Below are 22,557 nucleotides of genomic sequence, written 5' to 3' on the forward strand. Positions count from 1 at the left end.
CGCTGACTGGAAACAGACTTAACTTGAGTTAAATTCCAGTGAAGCTTCAGCTACATCGAAGAGACAAAAAATAGCAGCAGACTCTTAGAGACGACTCTAACCTCATCAAATGAATACATGGAACAAACAAACAAAAACAAACAAAATAATCATATTAATATCATGTTTCCACATCGTTTCTTTTGTTTGAGGTTTAGCAGGAGCTCTTTTAATTATGTCTCTCTTCTTCAGCAATAGTTTGATAGCATGTGACTCGAAAATAAGCGCCACCAGCTTTTTATCTTGATGAACCAACTCCAACATTAGTGGATGGAAATGTGCATAAATTCACATTTTCTTCTGCCTATTTCTTGGATATTTGATTAAAGGGCAAGTTCTCACAAAAATGAAAATTCAGTCATTATTTACTCACCCTCATGCCGATGAAAAGTTGGGTGATATGTGATTTATATATTTTTGGACCTTCACAGCAAAACAGGGCTGTAGCATTCTCCTTAACAAGAGAAGCAGAGGAGGACTTGTTTTAAAACCTAAAAAAACAACTAAAAATAACCATAACACAGCTCCATGGAGCTCATCTGGCGTAATCCAAGTCCCCCCAAAACCCTGAGATCTCCAATTTGTTTGAAAATACTTTAATTACACCCCAGACCAAGGTCAAGCTTGTGCACCACTTCAGATGGGAGGGATGCGTGCTAACGCTTAAAAAGGGTATAAATAATGTCTTTTCAAATCAATTTTGGATCTTTGGGTTGCCAGAGACTTGGATTACAAGCTGTATGAGGCTATTTTATATTTTTTTAATTTTTTTATTCCTACTTCAGTTTTTTAGGAGAATTCTGCATCATTGTTTTGCTGTGTCCAGAAATGTTTTGTGCACTATGAAACTTCCCCCACGTTCTGCTCAGTAATCTGTGAGGCTGAGTCTCCTGAAACACTCCATTCCGGCGGTGTCATTCCTTTTATTCATTCATGGCAGCATCATAAAGATTACAGTAAGAGATCATTTATTGAACACAAAATTAGTATTGGTCCCAGAGTGCAAGATGAGTCATCAACATTTTCTTTTTTTATAGTTTTCCAGGAAGACACAAACTCTGAAATACCTACACAATTGGCCTGATAACCGGCATAAAAGTGAGATATAGAACGAGGCATATGTGATAAAATGCTCCAAGATCAATTTTGACTTTATGGGAACTTTGTTGAGTTTCCTTTGTAAACTTTACATTCAGTAAAAGGCATTGTGTGTGCATGTGTGTCCTCAGACCCATTCATGTGCTTAAATGAAGTGATCTATAGAAATACGGCTGGGTTTTTAGCAAAGCTAAGGTTGTGGACTAGCTGGCATAGATTGCAGCTGATGTCTTTGCTTCCAGTGTTAGCAGAGCCACAGTTGAGTTTTTTAGTCTTGACAATTTGAATTAAGTTGAGCCAATTCTGGCATGAGAGCCTATCTGTCATAATATTCGGTCTAAGAGGAATTTTTTTTTGTAGCTGAAGTCAAGTTTTCACAGTATTTTTAAGCTCATTCACAACATGAGCCTGAATTGACCAGTTTCCCTTCTGTAACAGTGACAACCTCATAGTATTTAATTTAAAACTTCCCAGATATCTGCACAAGAGCAGCTAAAGAACAAGAACATGAGTTTCTGTGGACTTGACAATGAAGCAAAAAATTAGTCTCGTTTGGATCAGGGGCAGCTGCTGTATGTTTTCAGTCGCACTCCATCCTTAATTGAATCTAATTAATCATGCGTCGTTTATCTTTCCCCTCTCTGATCGATCTGCAAACTCTCACTGCTGCTTTCAGGAAACTTGCGAGCAGCTTGATGTTTTCTAATGTATTGTGTTAAAACTGAATATTTTATGACAAGAAATAGTTTGAATTATGTATGGGAGAATATTATTAACCTATATAGGATGTTTGAGGATCAAACTCATTCCGTATTCAGCATGTTTTAGACTACAGTTCTAAATGTAGTATAGATTTGCTTAGGAACGTAGCACAGTCAGCAGGTTATACAATGTGTTTTATTATAATATCCATAAATACACTTAGCACTTCTGTGGTGAAGTGATGGGATGCCAAGGTCATGGAGACAGCTCAATTACAAGCTCAAAGTTTGATATTTTATGATCAGTAGTTTTGTTTTCTCTGGTGGATCTGCATTAATAGTAAACTGTCAGCTCAGCAAAAACACTATATTAACATGAAGTATGATAAAGTGTATAGTTACTTTACAACACTTAGAAGTGCGACTTGAATCAAGATACAAAAACTTTCCTGTATCATTGATTTGTGTCCAATATTTGCGTTGTACAGCGGACATCTTTATCATCTGAGGAGCAGGAGGTGGGTGTTCAGCTCAGTCTGGTTACTGCTAAAAAGAAATGCCCACACAAACACACACACTTCCTTTTATGTCTCCTGGATTCTTCTGAACCTCACTGCACCTGCCTCCATGGACCGCTCACTTCCTTTTATCGTGCAGGCCGGGGAATCCTGCAAACTCATTCGGAGGGAACCTTTTAAAAGCACCAAATAATATTTAATGAATTGAATGTATTGTTGACTTGCTAATTTTCTTTTTAGTTCAGTGCTAATCAATAGCTAATTTAATTGTATTTTAAGCCACATGAATTCAAGTAAGTGCTTCAAACAACAAGTTCAACTCTGGAAACTTTGTAACACGCTCACTGTCAGTGTCTTATCCCATAAAGCCTCTATCTCTTACACTTTGCTATTTAATGCAGCTGCTCGTGATTTCACGGATGAGGGCAGATTTGTAAAGCAAAATCCTCTGAAAGGTTGAGAACACTTTGATAATCTTCTTGCGCGCACATCTTTAAATGAACAGGTGCCAAGATAAATGCACCCTGCAACCATCCTAATGATAAGCAAACAACACAGGCCTAAAGTATGGAATGCTGTCGCACAGGGTAGAAGCCTGCAGCATATCTGGCATCTCTGAGGTGAGTTGAACCCTTATAAAAAATGAAAAAAAAAAAGCCTTACGCACTTTGAACAACCCCGCAACCCGAAGGGGTTCTTTAGGGAACTTTAATGTTCTTATAAAACCATTTAAAATGTATGACTCACCCTGAGGGTGACGAGAGCATTCCTAAAGATCTCATGATTTTTGCAGTGAAAATGTTCCTTTGTATTTGTCTAATGCTCTCGCCATTACCACTGAGTTCGGCGGATTAAGATCATATGAGTTTGACTTCCACAGTGATCCACAGAATGGAGTCCCTGACTGGCTGGATATATTTATGATGCTTCACAGGCCGGATACTGAAATGAAAGAGGCACCACTCGAGGGGCTCTCTGTCTTAATCCGTGGACATTATCTCTACACTGTAAGCGGGTCTTGGCTCGTTACCTCGCAGTAGAGAGCCAGGCTGGCAGGGTTGCAGGGAGAGAGGCAGAAAGGGAAGGGGAAGGAGGGAGGGCCTTGCCCGGCCGCCGAGAATGTAATCTCCAGATTAGGGGGCGAGACGAATTCCTGCTGCCAGCCTGACCTTGTCAAGGCAATGGAGGAGCCAGAGTGAAATTGAGATTTCAGGACAGGAGCGAGTCGAGGCGTTTTTTCTTTTTTTTTTTCTTGAGCGTTTCTCTTTCAAGGGTCACAGCCTTGACACCATGATTCACGCTAAATGTGTGTGGTCACACTGGTAGCACACATGAAATGTGTGTGGGGCAAACTGTTTCTGGCACTGACCATACTGCCTGAAACCCCTCGGCAGTCAGTCAGTCTGCTGCAGTCTTTATGGGATGAAGCAACAACATAAAAAATGTCTAAAGCAGCGTCGTTTGTCCTAATTTATTGCGACTGGAAATTCTCAATTTTGGACTCACATGTCAAGACAGCATGGATGTCAGTATCAAGACATGAACCTGGTTGGCCTTAGTTATACTTAAAAAGACAGAAGAATTTGAAGGCTACAACAGTAAGGAGGTCATTAATGTCCTTTAATTAAAAATGTGAGCAGTGGCATGGAAACGCTGCAGTGCTAAAATACAGATTGTTATTTAGCCACAGTACAATTACTTAACATGAATCTGCAGTGAATTTGAGATGTAATTAAACCCACTGAAAACCTGGTTGTAATTCTCAAATTTCTGTTAAACATGAAAAAAATAAATAAAATTAAAACTTTTTAATTTTGGGAGTCCTCGCCCCAACCCGCTGCCACCGCTGCATCACAGCTTAATTTTTTGTGCTTTCACTTTTAGCCTGATTTACATTATCATGTCAGATAGCTGTCCTGTTTACTGTCAGTCCAGTCCCCAAAAAGGACAAAAAAATGGTTTCCCCTGGACTCCCTTCTCAACAAAAGATTTGTAAACAGCTACCTGATTCTGTCAACGGACTGTGTTACATGTGATACATTCAGGGAGCTTGTATGTTAGCCATGTATCCCATTCACATCCAACTTTTCATAGGCCTCTTGCTGCACTAGAGAAGCGTTTTTTATTAATCAATTTTGTCAACTCAGTTAATGAGTGTGAAGTTAATATAAAGCCTAAAGTTGACTGGTTGCTTATCACGGATAATGTCACTCAATATTTGCAAACTTTAGAAGTTAGTTTGTAGAAGTTTATGGGTCTATTCTTATTGTGCTAATGTTACTCTCTTTTTTTAGGATCTACTATTATACAATAACTGCCACTAGTAGCCACAGTTCAACAAAACTGAATTTGTCTTCTATTAAATATTTATGATTAAATAAGCAAAGTGAAAACTAAAGAAAAAAAACAGATTCAAATATTGTTATGTTTGCAACAGTATGAGATTGAGAAAATATATATTGTATAAGAGAAACAGCTTCAGGTTATCAAAGCATATACTACATTATACAGAGTTCAATGCCGTAGATGGGCAAGTATATAGCAGTCAATTTCCATACCACAGTATATCTTGAAACCGGTATAACCCGCAACACTAGAATCTCACCATCTTTTTCCGACTGAGCCGTGGCCCTGTAGATGTATACTGGACGTTTTACTTTGTTAACAAGCTTCCATCTTGAATTTTCGTACATTTTACTTTTGATATTTCAACTGTCTGAGTGACCTCAGTGTCCTTTGATTGGGTTTATATGAGCATGTTATGGTGGATAGAAACTGGAAAATGAGAATAATGATGCAGCATTCCTATTTGAGCATTTCATTCATTTGACCCGTAATTGCAAAACAACAAAATAATGAGTCTGTCTGCGGCAGTCAGCAGCATGCAGCATCAGTTGTGTAAAGGAAGTGGCGGAAAGCTGCCGATAAACTACCATAGTGCTATTTAGACAAGATTTATTTTTATTGCTTCAGACGCTTGCTGGAGCAGAAGAGAAACTCACTGTCTTCCAATTTTCAATTCAGTTATTTACGCAAGGAAGCACACAGAGATCTTAGCTTTCCTATGCAGGTGCATCCTGTCTCTGCTGTGGTGAAATGAAGAGTGGTGCAAACACTAATAACATTCATAAAAATACAAATGAATACAGAAAAATTGTCAGTTGTGCTGTTATTTCATGATTAGGAATGCAAGCAGCATCGCCTTGCGATAACAAAAATAACTCAACACATAACATTTTACATCAGACACAATAAAAGATACCATACCATGCTGTTTAATTGAAATGTCAAATAGTTCTCCTATTACTTTAGACCAAAAGACTGTGTATGAATAGTACATAATGGCAGTATAACATCCTGACAGTCATTATTTCCTGCAGCTAAAAGGTTTGTGTGAGAAGCGCACACTGCCCGTGGGCACCAGAGTTAGATAAATACCACAGTTAGATAAATACCTGTAGGTCAAGCCACCAACATAAAAAATTGTGGCTTGAAACACATTTTATGTACAATTAATTCCGAAGTACCAGTCAGTTCCACTAAATTGAGCCGAGATATTGGGTTATATGGCTCCAGTCACTCTGCAAAAGAAAACACCGGCTGGGTTTTCATTCATTTCCATGTTACCATCCACAGATTTCACTCGCAGCATAAAATGGTGTCACAAGATCTGTAACTTAAACTCTCTGTTAATCCAAAGTTTGAGTCACAAAGTGGTGTCAGAATGCCCTTGAACATCCAAAGCCACCACGAGGTCTTGGATAATTAGTGTTTGAATCATTGCATACACCAGGGAGAATGTACTTCTCATTATATTTGTTAGCTGTGAACTTTACTTCACACATATTGTTTACCAAAGTGGCACCACTAAGGGCACCCACACTGCCTTATTAGAGAATTGCTGACCCAACGCTATTTTTCTCATTTAAGTTAAAGCAACACTGGCCCTTACCACTTTGACATTAATGGTAATCAGTTATGGGAAATGAAACCAGGATAATTCAATGTAAACATTTCCTTTAGATTGCAGTGTAATGCATATTTTCAAACTGTAAAGTAAGGATGCCACTTTAACAAACATTTCCCAACAGCTAATACACTTCTAACTTGTTTCCACTGTTATTTTAACACAAGACGCTTGCTACCTGTAGAGCACTGTATTCATTTACTGCTAATGCACCCCAAAATGTTCTGATGTTAAAGTTTCACATTAAAAGCAGACAAGTTGACTTTTAGGATTCTCAGAGGCACTGAAATATGTTCAGTGAACTTAGCACTTCCCACTTTCATTCATCAAAAATACATCAACGTCATTATTTTCAACATTTGTTGACACCGGATCAGTTTGAAATATGTTAGGGAGTACTTATATACAGTGGGAGTAATGGAACAAGGACCAGCTGTTATCTTTAGAAGAGTTGCAGGCGATAGGCTGCACACCTCCAACTTCTCAGTGAAGTAACCAACTCCTTTTCCCTCATTATCGTTATCAGGTTCTCTATTAGCATTGGGTTTAAGCAAAATAGGCGATTTAGCTTTCGCTTTGTAATCAAATCCTCACAGTATTGATTAAAAAAAAAATAAAATGACAGTGGGGGTGGTGGGCAGGTTAATTCATCTGTGTATGTACAAACACTGTAACACAGGTAACACAGACTACCGCAGCAAGCCTACTGTGAAGAGAGCCATGCTGTTTCCTTCAGTGTCCACATTTTGTGCTAAGCTAGGTTAACTGGCATTTGTTGGCGATTCAGTATAGACATAGAAATGAGTTGAGTGTCAGTAATTGGTGTAATTTAGAATCAACCTGTTTTGCCACTGTTATCCTTTTTCACTGACTGGTGCTGAGCTTCAGTACAAAGTTATTCAAGACAATCATTAAATATGACACAATTAATTTGCAAAGCATAGTATAAAGGCTTCATACTGCTTGAGTCTTAATTAATTCTTTCTCACAATGCCATACAGTTTATGTTTAACTATCTAATTACAATAAATAACTCTGGGGACCTTGTGTTTAAGGCAGATGAGATCTATTTTAATATAAAAATAAAACACACAAAAAAGCTAAATAATAATTATGTGCATTTTAAATACATTTGGAGAAAAACAACAACCCAATACACTGCAAAAATAATTGAAAGAGTTTATTATGTTTGCATTACAAACAGAACAACACATTCACTACACATACAACAAAGTCACCCAAGATTTCATTAGTAGTTCTGAACCTCCCTTCCTTCTTGTCCAGTCACAAGGGATACACCCGGTGTGCGGATACTGTATTTACGATGTATCTCACCCCTCAACATGAAACTGTGAGACTTAATGACCCAATTGCCTCTGTTATCAACTCGACTCTCCAGCCCGCAGCTGAAGTCATGCATAATCCCACAAAATCTACCCAGCTTATGAATTTTAAATGGGGAGGCCTAAATCACAGAGCTGCTTTTAAGTGAATCCATTTCTAATAGAAAAGCAGACAGCTGGGATGGTGTCCCGTTGTCGCGTGCCGTTGCCCAGGCGAACACATTTTATAGATTGTAAATATATTTTTAATGCGTGCAAAGGTTGTAAAGATGACATTTTTTATGCAGGACGAACCCTGAAAAAAACTCAACCAAGACGAGCCCTGGAAACCAGGTTGGAAAAAGGGGGGCGCTGTAGTGCTCTCTGTTTGAAGTATTACTCTGGTTTATTACATCAACAGTGATGGTAGTGTAGTGCAGTCACCAAGACAATTGTTCTGATCTGGGATTACCAGCCAAATGTTCAACATGTACAGTACAATATTTTATCCTATAGATTTTCTGATTTTCTTTTCCATAATGGTTTGGTGTAACGAAGAACAAAGGTTAATTCCGGTTTATCACATAGATCTTCTCTTCATCGTACTGGCCCTGAAGGTTGTTACATGCTTGAAAGAAAGTAGTTCGTACAAAGTGTCATTCGACCATGTCTCAATGCAAAAGTGTTCTTACTAATGACCGCATTTCAAGTCCAGGTGAACAACCTGTTGTCATAGAAAGGGGCAATTACGGCACACATTTTTCAACTGTCTCTCCTCAAAGGTAATCATGGTGTTGTAAGTGGTCGTACACCAAAAAAAAGTTACGTTAAAAAAGAGAACTTGAGAGAGAAGCTCAAAGAAAGTGTACTTTCTCACTTGGCTGAATTGTCTGGCTGTCTGTTTCAGAAAGTTCAAAAAGGGTTGGACGCAGCTGTAAGATTGTAAAAGTGTGGGGGACGTTCGTATTAGTAATAATAACATTGGTTCTCAAAAAAGGAAGTTTTAAGATTTGGGAACTTAAGTACTAAAAACTGCACAAGAAAAATAGTTTTTCAGAGACCTGCAGTTTCGTCACACTTAACAGAGGAGAAAACAATGGTGAGCATACATTTATTACCCAAACTGTCCATTGATCTTTTCATTGTTTGGGCCATGATGTGTAAAGAGACCTGGATATGATGGAGAAACACTATTGTGCATATTTAAAGTAAGTAAACCTACCATCTAGAAAAGTTTCTTTGCTTTTGTGTACAGCGAGACATTTTCAATCAGGTGATCAGGTGCCATCTTTGAGTCCAGTATCAAGCTCTTATGCTGTGTTCCAGACAATTCCAACTTCTGACCTCCAAGTGTTCCAGGTGCAGGATACCAAAAGCAAAACTTGTCTGACAGTGACAAAATTATGTTACTTTGTAGTGTACACACAATTGCTCCCTAAGCACTGTAGCCTTCTTGCATATACTGTATACAAATGAAATAGAGGACAAGAAATGACACCAAGGTAAGACTAGACTTCACTAGACTATTATAAATTCTGTAGTCTACAAATACATCCTACCTCCTGTCATTGTTGTGTGTCGTCAGACAATTGCTCCCTCATGAAGTCGCGTATACATGTATGAATTCCGACTTGAAGTGGCTTTCTATTGTAGTTTTTCTAGTGGGAGGCTTCCTGAGTGTCCAGGAACACAGCATTATAATACCTCCATGGTTTTGCACACAGTTTTCCTGTGCAATTAGGAATTGTTACTGACGTTTGAAGGCATGTTAACTTTTGGTTTTCCCTCAGATTAAAATGAATTAGGTAATGTAGTATAGTAGAGCTGTAATTATAACCCAATTTATCGATAAGTTGATCAAAGGACGATACCTTTCCAACAATTTCACTATTGGTTCACCAAAAGGAGCAATTAGATGTCACTTGAGGTCTTGAGCCCTCTTCCCAACCCTTGAGCCCTGGGAAATTATGACACCCAATGAAATAACACCCAACCTATTTTAAAGCATCAAAAATCGAAAGGATTACATTGTATCTAGGATATATTGCAAGTGCACAACTCCTCCAAGATTCAAATGGAAGCAAAAGAATGAAAGAAACTGAGGCGCTCTCAAGAAAAACCAACGTGTTTCAACAATAGCAGCCCTCATCAGGGGAAAAAGGATGTACATACATATACAACAATACATAGGCTAAGTGGCTACTCCAGAGAACATGCCGTCGAACATAAGATACCTGAAGGAAATCTTTCAACTTGAAGTTTGCATTCAGTCATTCCATTTGGGTCTCTGAACACATTGGCTTTAAAAGCTCCATCAAGCCTTTGAATTTCTCTCATTCTTCACATAAAGTCAACACTGTAGCAGAACAGAAGATGACTATTCACATGAAGGACAGCAAGCATAACAATCGAGAAAGAAACTTGCAGTGATATTTTTCAATGAGTTCCAGGATTCAAAAGCACTGATTCACTAAAGATTTGTGTTGTCTCTCTCAAACGGCCAAATGAGAATATTATTCTTTTCACCACCCATTCGCAGCCAGAGAGACTGGTCACATCAAACTGGAAGGGGAAATGGAAAACAACCGGTAGTTTGTGCTTGTGTCAGTAATGCATGTTTAAATAGCTTTCTTTTCGAACATGGCAATGACTAGGAGGTGGACGTAGTCCTCGGTTCACATCACTGTATTTTCTCTCACAAACAAGATCTTTTGTAAGAAGTGTGGTGAGTTAATTCACACTAGCTGACTCTGTGTTCGGAGGGTGAGCTCATTTGAAGCTGCAGTTCGGCTGCTTATTACACCTGCTGATTGATTGCCGTACCCTGTTGGGGTTTATTTAGACTTGAAATGCGAAATTTTCTTTGAGGGCACGTCGGGGAAAAAAAAACGCTGTAAGCTTTATACAAAGGGACAGAAATTAGACGCAGTTGAAACACAATCTCAGTCACCATCTCCCAACACATCAGAGCCTGAATGTTTTGAGGACAACGCCTTGTGGAAGGAGCAAACTCTGTCTTGGCATGTTGCTAGGCGATGCATTAATATTAATGTTGTCTTTTCTCAGAATGTGTGCACTCTCTGCCCCCCTTGGGATAAACTGAAGCTTAAAGATATCTCCATCTCACTGATACTTCTTTTATCCTCGTTAAAACTCATATCAAGGGTTTTAATTACATTCTGCTGATATAATGCTGCTCGGCTTTGTTGAGAAATCACAATTGCCCTTTTGGTTTCTGGTTTGCAGGGCTGATATGCTCAGCTCATTTCTGACCTGGTGTAATTGAAAAATGGTGATGTGTTTGACCATGTGTGCATTTATCATGTTTTCAGATTGAAACAGAGCTTATTTTTCCTGAATCTGTGTGCTGCAACATCTGACTCCAAACCAGTCTTCAATAGTCTATGTTAAGATTTAAACTGTAAAGCTAAAGCCTCACGTCTGCTCCGTTCTGATCTTATTTTATTTCCATTGAAAAATCATTTTCAACAGGAGAAATAAATCTGTGATGGAGTTCGCCCTCTGCCTCACCCTTTCCCCTGCCGGGCTTTTAGCCTGGAGTCTTTGTCGTAGCCTCCCCGCTCCTCTCAGCTGCCCTCTCTGCAAAACCATTTTCCTGGCACTGAAACACAGATGTTATCCATCTGATTAAACGTTCAAGGTTACATCTCCGAATACATCAAAGTCTACCTCTCCCATAAGAGGAAGTGTGACAGCCAGTATTTTTGGTAGCCTGGAGGTGCAAGCTCCAGTGTCCTCCCCATCATTTTTATTTCTGTGCAAGTAAATTGGTGTCTCTGCTGAAATTACAAAGTATTATGGTGATGGAGACTCAGCTAGCAGGTGAGATGACTGATGCTATAGGGAGCGTGCATTCTTTGTCATTACAAACTGCATTGACAGAGTTTGTTTAAAAGGCCTGGAAGGGTTGAGCAAATCTGCAACTACTGACAAGAAAGAAAGGTGAATTGAGAGAAAATAAATCAACAACAACTTTGATAACTGCTTCATTATTTCTCAGGCAAAAATGCATTCCATATTTCCACCTTATAGAATGTGATTATGTAATTTATATCATTGCGAATTGGATATCTTTCGGCCCCTTGGTTGGACAAAATAAGAGCTTTGAAGACATCACCTGGGGAAAATTGTTTTAGCCTTCTTCTTTCCCTGACATTTTATAGACGGACAGCAGCAGATCAATCAGCTTAAGGATGAAGTTTCTTCTTTCTTCTTCCTTCTTTGTTCTGAGATGAGGAGACTGATTGCAATCTCATATCTGTGCATTAAGTATAGGGCTGCAACTGATACTTCATCTGCCAATTCTTTTTTCACTGAATCAGATGATTTTTCAGTTTCAGTTCTGTGTTATAAAAAATATACCAACCTCAACTGAGCCCATGGCGATGTCTTTAATATGCTTGTGTTGTCCAACCAACAGTCCAAATGCCAAAGAGTTTTAATTTACAAAGATATCTAAGAGAGACTATCTCACATGTGAGAAGTTCGATCCAAAAATGTTTAACGTTTCACATGAAAAATGTCTGAAACTATTATCAGTTGAATCAACTAATCAAACAATTGACCAGTTGCTTCAGCTCTAGTTAAGTATGGTCCTTGTGATGGCACATGGCTAGCCTAGGTTAGCATAAGGACTGGAGAAGCTGCTAACCTCTTTTTGTCCAACGTTTACAAATACTGTATGAATGCACCTTAAGGGCCTGAATTAAAAGCATACTGCATTTTATTTGAACCTGTGTGAGAACAAACAAAAACAAGCTATTTCTTGGTGACTGATACCTTCATGGTTTGTCTACGCACAGCTTGTAGTCACAGTGAGTTCGCCATGGTTGGTACTGTTGTACCTGTACAAAAGCTAATGCCAAAACCTGGGGCACCAACTGTTTCTGGCAACTAGCGTAGTAGCCAATGACACTACAAGAGAGTGCTAATTGGATGGAAAAACTGGTGTTTGTCAAGAAATGGTTGCAGCAAATAACACTTTATTTTTAAACTCTTGAACCCACACTGACTACTAAAAGGTACCATATTGTGCTTATTATCAGTTTCATACTTTTATATTGGGTTTCTACGAGAAAATGTTACATGCTTTAATGTGAAAATTTTTCATACTGTCCATTGCTGCAGCACCTCTATTTTCCCTCCGTTTTAATGTCTGTCTCTTAAGGCCCCCTCCTGAAAAGCCCAGTATGCTCTGATTGGTCAGCTCTCACAGACCAGAGCAGGCACCAGCCACTGTATTTCCACTTCAGTTCTGACAGTGTTTTTGCAACCACGGCCATGCTGGTGGCGTGGTTGAGGGTGATGACTTTATAGTTGTGACATCACAACATTAAAGAAGTTCTGGTGTCTCTTTTGAAGGCACAGTTTCTGAATACAAGCTGTGTGCATTTCTCAGTGGAGTGTTTTGATATCTTCACTGTATTTATATAGCATGTAGACCTGCTTTATATTCAAAAACAACATGGAAATCATTAGGCTAATCATGTCTGGCTCTGTACATATCGCAGACATAGGAGCGTTATGATCCTTTTATCTCTCTCTTTGTTTTTTTTTTAAGAAAACTTTCTCACTTTCTTTCAATTTCCTTAATCTTGTATATTTGCTGCCTGTCAACACTGACTGATTGCTTTTCTTCTTCTGTCTTTCTAGAGATCGAAAAAATTCAGAAAGATGAGGGGAAAGAAGAGGAGAAGTTCATTGACGTCGTCATCAACAAGAACATGAAACTGGGCCAGAAAGTTTTAATACCAGTCAAGCAGTTTCCTAAAGTAAGTGCTATACTACCACCACCAGAGACTTCTCCAAGAATGTGATGTGCTCAGATAGAGAATTTTAGATTGTGTTATTTATAGATAATGAAGCCAACTACAGTAGCTCTGGTTTTGATTTAAATTTGTTACAACAGCCACTTGACACTTTTTGTTGATGCTTTATGTTATTAGATGTAACATATCTGGAAGTACAGGCAGAGTTCTGCTGACAGAACTGGGGTAGGACTATATCGGGGATGTTGCCTTCCGTCTGAAGAATTGTTTAAGCTTTTGAGATGTTACAACCGTAATTCTCACTCTCACACTATCGCACACACACACACGCACACACACACACACACACGTGTACACACACACACACCTTCTCTATTACACTGACCTTGGTCAATGACGCTTTGATGTCTCGGTATATTAATTTGTCAATGAATATTTATGAATATATGATTCAAAGGAATTATCTCACAGTGGATTTCATTTTCTTGAGTGTGCAGTGAATTTCTTATGATACTTGCTATATATGCGCTTATTTTTCAAGTTCTGTCTTTTGTTTTTCTTGCAAAAATAGCTTGTAATGGGAGAGTACGGTTGCAAAGCTGCACATAAGTCACACGTATAGAGTTAAGGACAGTCAGCTTCACAATGACCTCCACATGAAGCCGTTTTGAGCGATAACACTGCTGTCACCTTTGAGAGCACTCCAGCCTCACCCGCCTTCACCGGCAGCAGCATTTATTGGAGACACATGCTCTGTGCATGACAGGGATTTCCTGCTGGGAGCACGATGGGGAGGCTGGTGTAAAAGTGAGACGGGACGCACTTAGACGGGGACATCACTCAAGTTTTCACATCAGGCCTCCAGGGGGAAGGACAGTGGTAACCTGCAGTATGTGGATGGAGGAGGACAGCTCATGAGTGAGCCAGCAAAGCTTTAGAGATGCACTTAGGTATAATTAACCCAAAACATGCTTTTCTGCTCAATATCATTAGTATTTAATGACATACAGTTAAAAATGCAGTGTAAAATTCAGCTATATACCAGGTTTTATATTAGTCCACACCCAGATTTTAATTTAGCTCTTGATGGTAGACCCAACATGAAGCCGTGTTAGCTCTGTGACAAACCCCATTCTCAACACTTTTTAATATAAAATAATTGTCTTTCAAATATGAAAACTACTGAGCACTGGGAGTTTTTCTCAGCGTGATAAGAGGAAGCAGTTGGCTGAATTAATTACCAGTATTATAAAGTCGAAGATTTATGCAAATGCATTAAAACTATTTAATGCATAGTCACAAGTTAGTGATGTCACAAGTATGACATGATTAAACTATTCGTTTAATCATGTCATACTTGTGTCAGCATGCTGTTCACAATTTTAGTCAAGTGCATGCTAACATTGTGTAATAAAGAATACACAAAGTATTTGACAAATAAAAACTATACTATGATTATGGCATTAGATCCAAAATCGAGGGATCATCAAAGTTATTGAAACTAATACAGAGGAGACTTGAATTTGTAAAAAGTAAAAAAAATGATAAAATAAAAAAATATCGCAAACCATTCAAAAGTTAAAGAAATTTCAGTCTGGACCAATGTGGTTGACAGAGTAACCAACATTGCTAAAAAGTGTCGAGAGAAAACTTTTGTAGATGGGCCAACTGGATTCTAACGAAATTACTATCTCCAATTGTCAGATTCTCATAGTGACTCTGGATGAGAGATTTTTAAGGGTCTATTACAAAGTGCATCATCATACCTAAATGACTGATTAGGTCAATTGCCAGTGAATCTTAAAATAACATACATCGGCGTTCCCAAAAAAGCATGGCCAATGGAGCACACCAGCATTTTGGTTAGGTTTAGGCAAGGAGACTACTTGGATATAGTCACTAAAACTACTTGGTTAGGGTCAGGAAAACATTGTGGTTTGGGTTTAAATAATTACAATACAAATATACATTCAGTTACAAATGTAAGTATAACTTATGAAGCCACATAACTACGTTAGTAAGTTAAAAGAATGACAAAAGATATGACCTTTTTCTCTTTATACTACTTCAGCTGACTTCCTCCTTTGCTGCCGTAATAATTAGTATGGTTGCTAGAAGTCACCTTACAACAAACATTAATATGATTTGTAATAATCATTTGGCAGATGAAGATTATTGGATGCCACACGCCCTTTTTTATTATCTACTCATTATTTTACATTAAATCGTAGCATATAGGTTATTTTTGCACAAAATTGCTTTTGCAGCCATTGTTCAAGCTGCATTTCAGTGACTATATTTCGGTGTTTGGTTAAGACCTGCTTCACAGCTGAAATGTAGACCTCGAAAGCTTGATGTAACAACAGATATATGAATATTTGTATATGTGATTTCTTAGCCTAGTTTCAACACAGACGTCTAAATGTCTTTGGACCTCAAAATGACCAAATCGATGCTTGCTGGGTGACTTTAACTCTGAGAAAGAGAGTCATCATCTGATGAAGAGCTGCAATACATTTTCACTGATCACTGAGGGCTGTGTAGGTACGTATGTAGTGTCTTGTGGAGGCTGATTTGAGTCTCCTAGGTTCACAGCTAAACAGATTTGCTTTGACAGCTTTGATAAGTAGAGCTGCTAATACGCTGTTTAGAGCTCCAACAAGCCACCGAAGGAAGACAAATTCAATTTGTTCCATCTGACAGCTAGCAATGGCAAGAGTGATCGGTTTGACTTGAATGGGTTTTCTCCTGAGCTGCGAGCATCACCTTTTGGCTTCTGGCATTGAGGTGGCACAGACATTTTCCAAATAGCCATTTAGGAGCACGTGGAGAGAGGTTAAATCCATCCTCCGCAAACATCGCTTTTTATCAAAATGAGGCGGGCAAGGACACCACGCAGCAAGTTCCACGGTGCTGATTCCCTGTGATAAAATGAAGCTTTTCCTCAGCGATGATTTTTAATACCGAACAATGACACATTTTTGGACGTTCTGAGGTATTGAAAAGAGTGATGGACACTTGAATACTGTAGAGAAAGCTCTGCAGCAAACAATGTCTTACAAATGCTTTTTCCTTTAATTGAAACCTTGTCTACAGAAATAGAGAGAGTCTAAGATTTTAGATCATGATTTAAGCAGTATGACACATAATGTCACTCCTACTCAGGCACTAAAAATATCCCACCTTTTGAACAAGGATGCACTATCAGCGCTCATCTGTACATTTGCCGGATCTGTGGGCCCTCTCTCAGAGAGCATCTTTTGGCAGAAAGCACCGCAGGCCATTAGCGAGGCGTAAGGAGTCCCACTGGTTTATTTCCAGTTCAGACTGTGGCTTTTCTCTGCGCTGGGAGCAGTGATTTATCCTTCTGCTGTCGCTGCTGTCCTGCTGTCCTCAGCAAAATCACTCTGTAAGCACACCTTTGCCAAGCTCGCGGTATTACATTCAGCAAATGCTAAAAAGATCTCAGATGTGCCACCCTCCCCCCTGTACCCCCTTCAAGTTAAGTGTGATTAATCATACATCCTTTATCTATGTGTGTCTGCTGTCCTTCTAATCATCCACATTATGCTTTTTGGTGCATCCATCCAAATTTTGTTTTTGTATGTTTTCACTCAATGCTTCTTTTTCTTTGTATTTTCTTTGTATTTATTTATTTTATTTTTGTTGCGCAACTGACACCACAACAGAGCAGCAGGAGACAACCTGTGATTAAACACATCAGCTTTTCTTCTAGTGATTACAGACAGCAGCAGCAGCACAATCCTCTCACACAGCCTAATGACATAAAGCAGTACAGGAGCCCAGGCAGGTTTTTGTAAATCACATAATCCCCTGTGATAACTACAGCATTAGCGAAACCCCAAAGCATCAATCACAGTAGGAGTCAGACGGATTTTTGATTTCTGATAAACAGTGGGGATTACAGTTATATGCTCCGTAAGACTCATATAGTCTGAGGATTGTCCATACGAGGAGATGTGTGCGCCTCTGCAAACATCGACTGGCTGCTGATGTGTTAAAATGTCCAGATTAAGACTCTGACATTTGCTGGCATTAGTCAAACAAATATAAAGCAGATCTGCATGATCTCTTTTTAAATAGTCAGGAACTTAAAATAATGCTAAACAAATATCATTACATTATGTCAATACGTTACCTATGATGCTGTCTGAAGTGGCTCAAGACAGTGAAAGCCTAGTGTTCTAATACATTCTACCCTATTAACCCTCTGTTTCTCTATCTGGGTCTACTGTGAACATGATTCTTATGCTGAAATGTCACACAGCCACAGTTTTACTGTTTGGTTATTTGATTAAATTATTTAATTCCAAATAACCATCTAAGTAAAGCTTTAATAATGAAGGTCTAAACCAGACAGGGCATTACGATCCAAGGCCTTTCTCGTAGAAATGGCATTTAAACACTACTTACTTGCAACAGCAAACTCATTTTGAGATACATACATTAACAGCAACTGAAATGTGGTTTTGTTAACGTAATGAGAAAACACGTTTAATGAAGATATATGCAAAGTCACAAAATAGTCATGCATTTGTTTTCCCTTCAATAATCACTCTTGCATACAATGCTTGCTGGAAAGTACAGTCGTTTCACACCTAACCTGTTTGGTTTGGTTAAAACTGACACTGGTGCAGTTCTTTGCGCTGGTGAGACGCTGTCAATCAAACCTTGGCGGACCACCAACTGGAGCAAAACCACTTGGAAAGTTAGGTCATGGTTCGCTTCCATGGGGCTGTGGTGCGGTTCATTTGAGGTGTGAAAACAAGTGGACCAACCACAGGATTTTTGATTATGTGTTTTTGATTTGAGCACAATTTTAAAAACCTAAATTACTGATAAATCCATCTGTTGATCGCAAACTGTTCAGGAAGTATTAGAGCACTTATTAGTGGTCATGCATTTGCATAGGTGACACGTAGTCTCTGACTGTGATCCATAAGTCATTATTGCTTTTTGCACCGCTCAGTTGTTAGTCATTATTAAAAACATACGGCAGATTTGCAGTCTGATAATATGCGTATAATCAGTTATTTCTTTGTGAGCTCTTTGTGAGACCAAAGAACATAAATACACATTAGAAGCTGCATAAATTGCTGTGGAGTTTGATTTCCCCATATGGGTCAAGATAATGCAGAATGACAATTGCCTAAACTTTCCAATCAATGAGTTACCTGTCAGTCTGTATAACCTCATGTATACCCCCTTTGGGTTGTTTGTAAACAGGACCAGAACTACCATGGATGAATGACAGGTATGAAGCCACCCAAACCTCACCACAGTCAGTAGTCAGGGAGCTAACCCAGACTCATTTTTCACACTGGTTGAACTGGTGAGCCTAACTTTTTCATTCAGGTGCACTAGCATATTATTTAGGTGCACCTGATAATACCTTTTAATGTAATTTCTTAACACATTACGTGAATGATTGTAAACATGAATAAAGGTTCAAACACATGTAATTATTCATTTAAATCAAATGCAACAAGAAATTGCAATTATTTCAATTATTTAAAAAAATTACTTCTTAGGCCCAATGAAAATATATAATTTAGTTGCAATTGACAGATTTTTGGGTGCGTGTGTAACTGTGTTCGTACCCCCATCCCAACCACCTCCCCACAACTTGTGTACAGAAATATATAAGCACAAATTTGACTGGAAAAGACACAGTCCAGGTAGCATTGATGTTTCCCATCAAAAGGTAATTGGCAAGTCAAATTAGCAGTATATACATGTCAGGTAATTGCACACAGATTTTTTCATTATTATGTTTTTGTGTTATGGTGACTTTTACCACACTCTCAGACAAAATCACTGTAAATCAAATCGTCGTTAACCAGTTGGGGCCTGTTGGGCTCTCTGGGAGTCTGAGGGCTGGAGCAGTTCCCTGCTTTGTTCAGCCAGTAATCCAGACTTTGATCAAACTAGACCAGTTCTTCCTGTAAACTTGTTTTTGGGGCATTTTATTACAGACATTGGAGAGAAAGCATTAAGTGAGAGAGACAAGATGTAATAAAGGTCCCCAACCAGACTCACACTGGGGATGCAGTAACCCCCGAAGCTACGTGGGGGACTGTCAAGCTTGACCTTTTCAATGTGTGCAGCACAAATTTTTTTTTTTATTATTTTGCCATTGTACAAATGGTTTTATATTGTGGACCCCCACCCAAAATTATAATTAAAAGAAACAATTTAAAAACATGGATTAGTTAAAAAACAAAAACGAAAAGATATACTTTGCCAATAAACGTGACATCCCTTCTGTTTAATTAATTTTTGTTTTGAATGACAGAACGATTAAATTAGAAACTCGCCCACAGGACATTAATTTAAGTGATACACATTGTTTACATATCTGACACTCAGTCATAAACATACTGAAATGAATAAAGTAATCTTTAATTAAATGTATGTTTGAGGAGGATGTCAGAGGAAGAGTTTCCTCAGGTGTTCTGTTCGATCAGTTGGTTAGCACAGAGGAATGATGTGGTGTACTGGATTTGAATTTGAATTCAGACCAAGAAAATTGTCACCATTTTTTTCATTCATCCAATACTCTGGGTCTTTTTAAATTTCCACCTTTCGACAACATTGTATCTTCTAAATGAAACTGGCCATTTGCTCTTCCCTCGGCTCAGTGTCTAAATGTGTCCCTGGTTTCACAGAGTCTCAAACAAGCTGCAGAGTAAATTCATATTTGTTTGTCATGTTTCAATTTCTCTTTCCCAGCCAGTGTATTTTTTCCATTCCTGTAAATTTGCTCTATTATACTCTCTGCCTGATGCCCATGTATACACAGTTGTTATGGCCCCTACACGGCTATAGCAAAAGAAACACAGTCACCCTTTGTTCTTGATTAGGAAACTGCTTTTTGTTCAAGCGTAGAACGTGTACTGAGATATCCATACAAACATCCCAGACGCTGTGTCCGATACACAACCTGTCAGAAAGGTGGAATGGGCACACAAAAGCTGTAGTAACACAGAGAGAAGTCGGCTGTGTGATCTGGCTCTGCAAATCATTGTTCAGGAGACGGCACAGCTCAGTGATCAAGGCTCCATCCAGGTGGAAATGATGGATGCGCAGGACATCGGTTAAACTCAGCACATTTAAAGCATTTCCTGACACCCTCTGTTCGCCCCGCTGTCTCCTTTGATGATTCTTTTGTAAACTTGAATACATTAGAGGAGGGACCTATCTTGTTTGCTTAGATAGCTTTAAATCGTATTTTCCTGACCCAACAGTTCGTGTCTTACTCAGTGTATTTGGAGTTAATTAGTGTGCAAATTTCACTAGTAGTATTGAAATGTTTCAGGTGATGTAGTGGAGTGCACACGCTGTAATGTGAAGGTGGACATGTCTTACATATTCATCACTCCAAGGTCATAACTTTGCAGGAGGCCACTTATTCCCATTTGCTAGCACAGGGTTTGAATTAACACAGTGGGGGAATGGTATCTGGGTTGAAGCATGGGCTGAATGGACTCCTGTATGATCACTCCCAGTCACAGGTCTTGGAGTAATTATAAAAGTTGAAGGAACTTATGGTGGCTGAGACGTGCTCAATTCAGCCCAGCCAGGATAGAAACCCAACAGTCAGTTACTGCATTAGAGCGAATCACTAAAGCTTGCCTCTCAAATCCCTCACCCAGGAATTGGCAGAAGCCTCCTAATAAGCACTCGCATTTGAACAAAAAGGCAGGAGAAATATAGGTGAGGTGTATAACCAAACTGGCTCTTGTTTTTTTTACCTCCTGCTAGCTAATTGATGACCTAGATAGTTGAGGGAGACAGCTGTATAACTCACCGTTAAAGGAAAACATGGAGAGGGCGAGAAAAGCATCGCTCTCCTTTTGTCTGCCTGACCATCTACAGCTGCTGGTGGAGTTGTGTTCAGCCCGTGTAAAGGTTGTACGATTTAGATGGGTGTCTGCACACAGCTTAGCTCATAGGAATGCATAACATTTGGGTTTTTATGGCTGAAAAGCGGTGACCTTGTGAAGTCATCTAAGCCTTTGATAGATGGCGACATGCCAGAGGTGGTCAAGTTCAATGTTAGCTCAAAACAGCACATTATGATAATGTTGCATACTGGAAATTTATGTTAAAACATTCATAAATATGCGGTTCAACAGGATTCAGGAAATGTCTTGAGCTGATATCAGTAAAGTTCTGATTCAACAAAAGGATACAGGCAGAAGCACATGTGCAACATGACCTAAATAATGTATTTTTTTCATAGTCACATTTGCCATCATAATGATAAATACAATGGTGGTGTTGTGTTTTTTATTAATTAATTATACTTTCCTCTTCATGTTGACTCATTTTTGATTTGTTTGCATTAATCAATTAGCACTCTGACAGTTTAAGATTCAAGGCTTCTCGACTGCACTTTGAGGCTAATTAGTTGAACATGTATAGTGTTAGATGTTATTGATGTAGGATCGTTCCAATTTTACATTTCAAAGACGATCTACTAGACATTGGGAGTAGTAAACTTCCTGTGAAAAGGGTCTTATAATCATGTCTGGTGAGAGTTGAGTCTGAGAGAATTACCCAAGTGGCATCACAGGTTACCGTTGCGAAGAAACTTAACCTAGGGACTCAGGGTTACAGTCACGTTCCATTTGAACTGGGAAGTCGAAATTTCCATGTTCCAAGTCGATAGTTTCAACTGGATTGCCCCCTGAAGTTGGATTTTGGACTCAGAAAGTCAGATGCACCTTACCCACCGACTTCAATTTATCAGCTGTGAAAGCTGTAGAAAACACTGTTAGTTAGTTAGCACTTCTGTTGTCTTATTTGTGTCTGATTAAATCAGTTTACACACAGTACTGTTCAACTTCTATCTGTGGACATGTTGCTTTGGTGTTTTTATGCGCAAACTACAGAGGAAAGCGGTGCTATCAACAGGTATTGGTAACAATGCCGAACCTGAGTAGAACTGTTTTCCTGTCTTGTTACATTTGAACGTGGCCAACTTGGGTATGAAGTCACTCTCAGCTCGGACTTCAGAGTTAAATGGAAAATACCATGCTGCATTGATTTGGACCATTTTTTGTCTGTGTCCCTTCATTACTTTTGGATTGTCTCAAA

The 22,557-nt window shown here is 38.9% G+C and overlaps 1 protein-coding gene across 2 annotated transcripts in view; it reads left to right on the forward strand.

The window, feature by feature from the left end:
- The window catches only part of khdrbs3 (KH domain containing, RNA binding, signal transduction associated 3), a 117,908-nt gene that overhangs the window by 39,408 nt on the left and 55,943 nt on the right, over nt 1-22,557 (forward strand). For both annotated transcript variants that reach the window (XR_014624574.1, XM_084379042.1), the window contains exon 2: nt 13,319-13,437. Coding sequence is in view for 1 of the 2 variants with exons in the window: in XM_084379042.1 (XP_084235168.1) it covers nt 13,319-13,437 (119 nt within the window). In the remaining variant the exon portion in view is untranslated. The remainder of the gene's footprint in view (nt 1-13,318; nt 13,438-22,557) is intronic.

Source organism: Pagrus pagrus (assembly GCF_965226575.1).
Source record: "Pagrus pagrus genome assembly, chromosome: 17".
Taxonomy (NCBI): Eukaryota; Metazoa; Chordata; class Actinopteri; order Spariformes; family Sparidae; genus Pagrus; species Pagrus pagrus.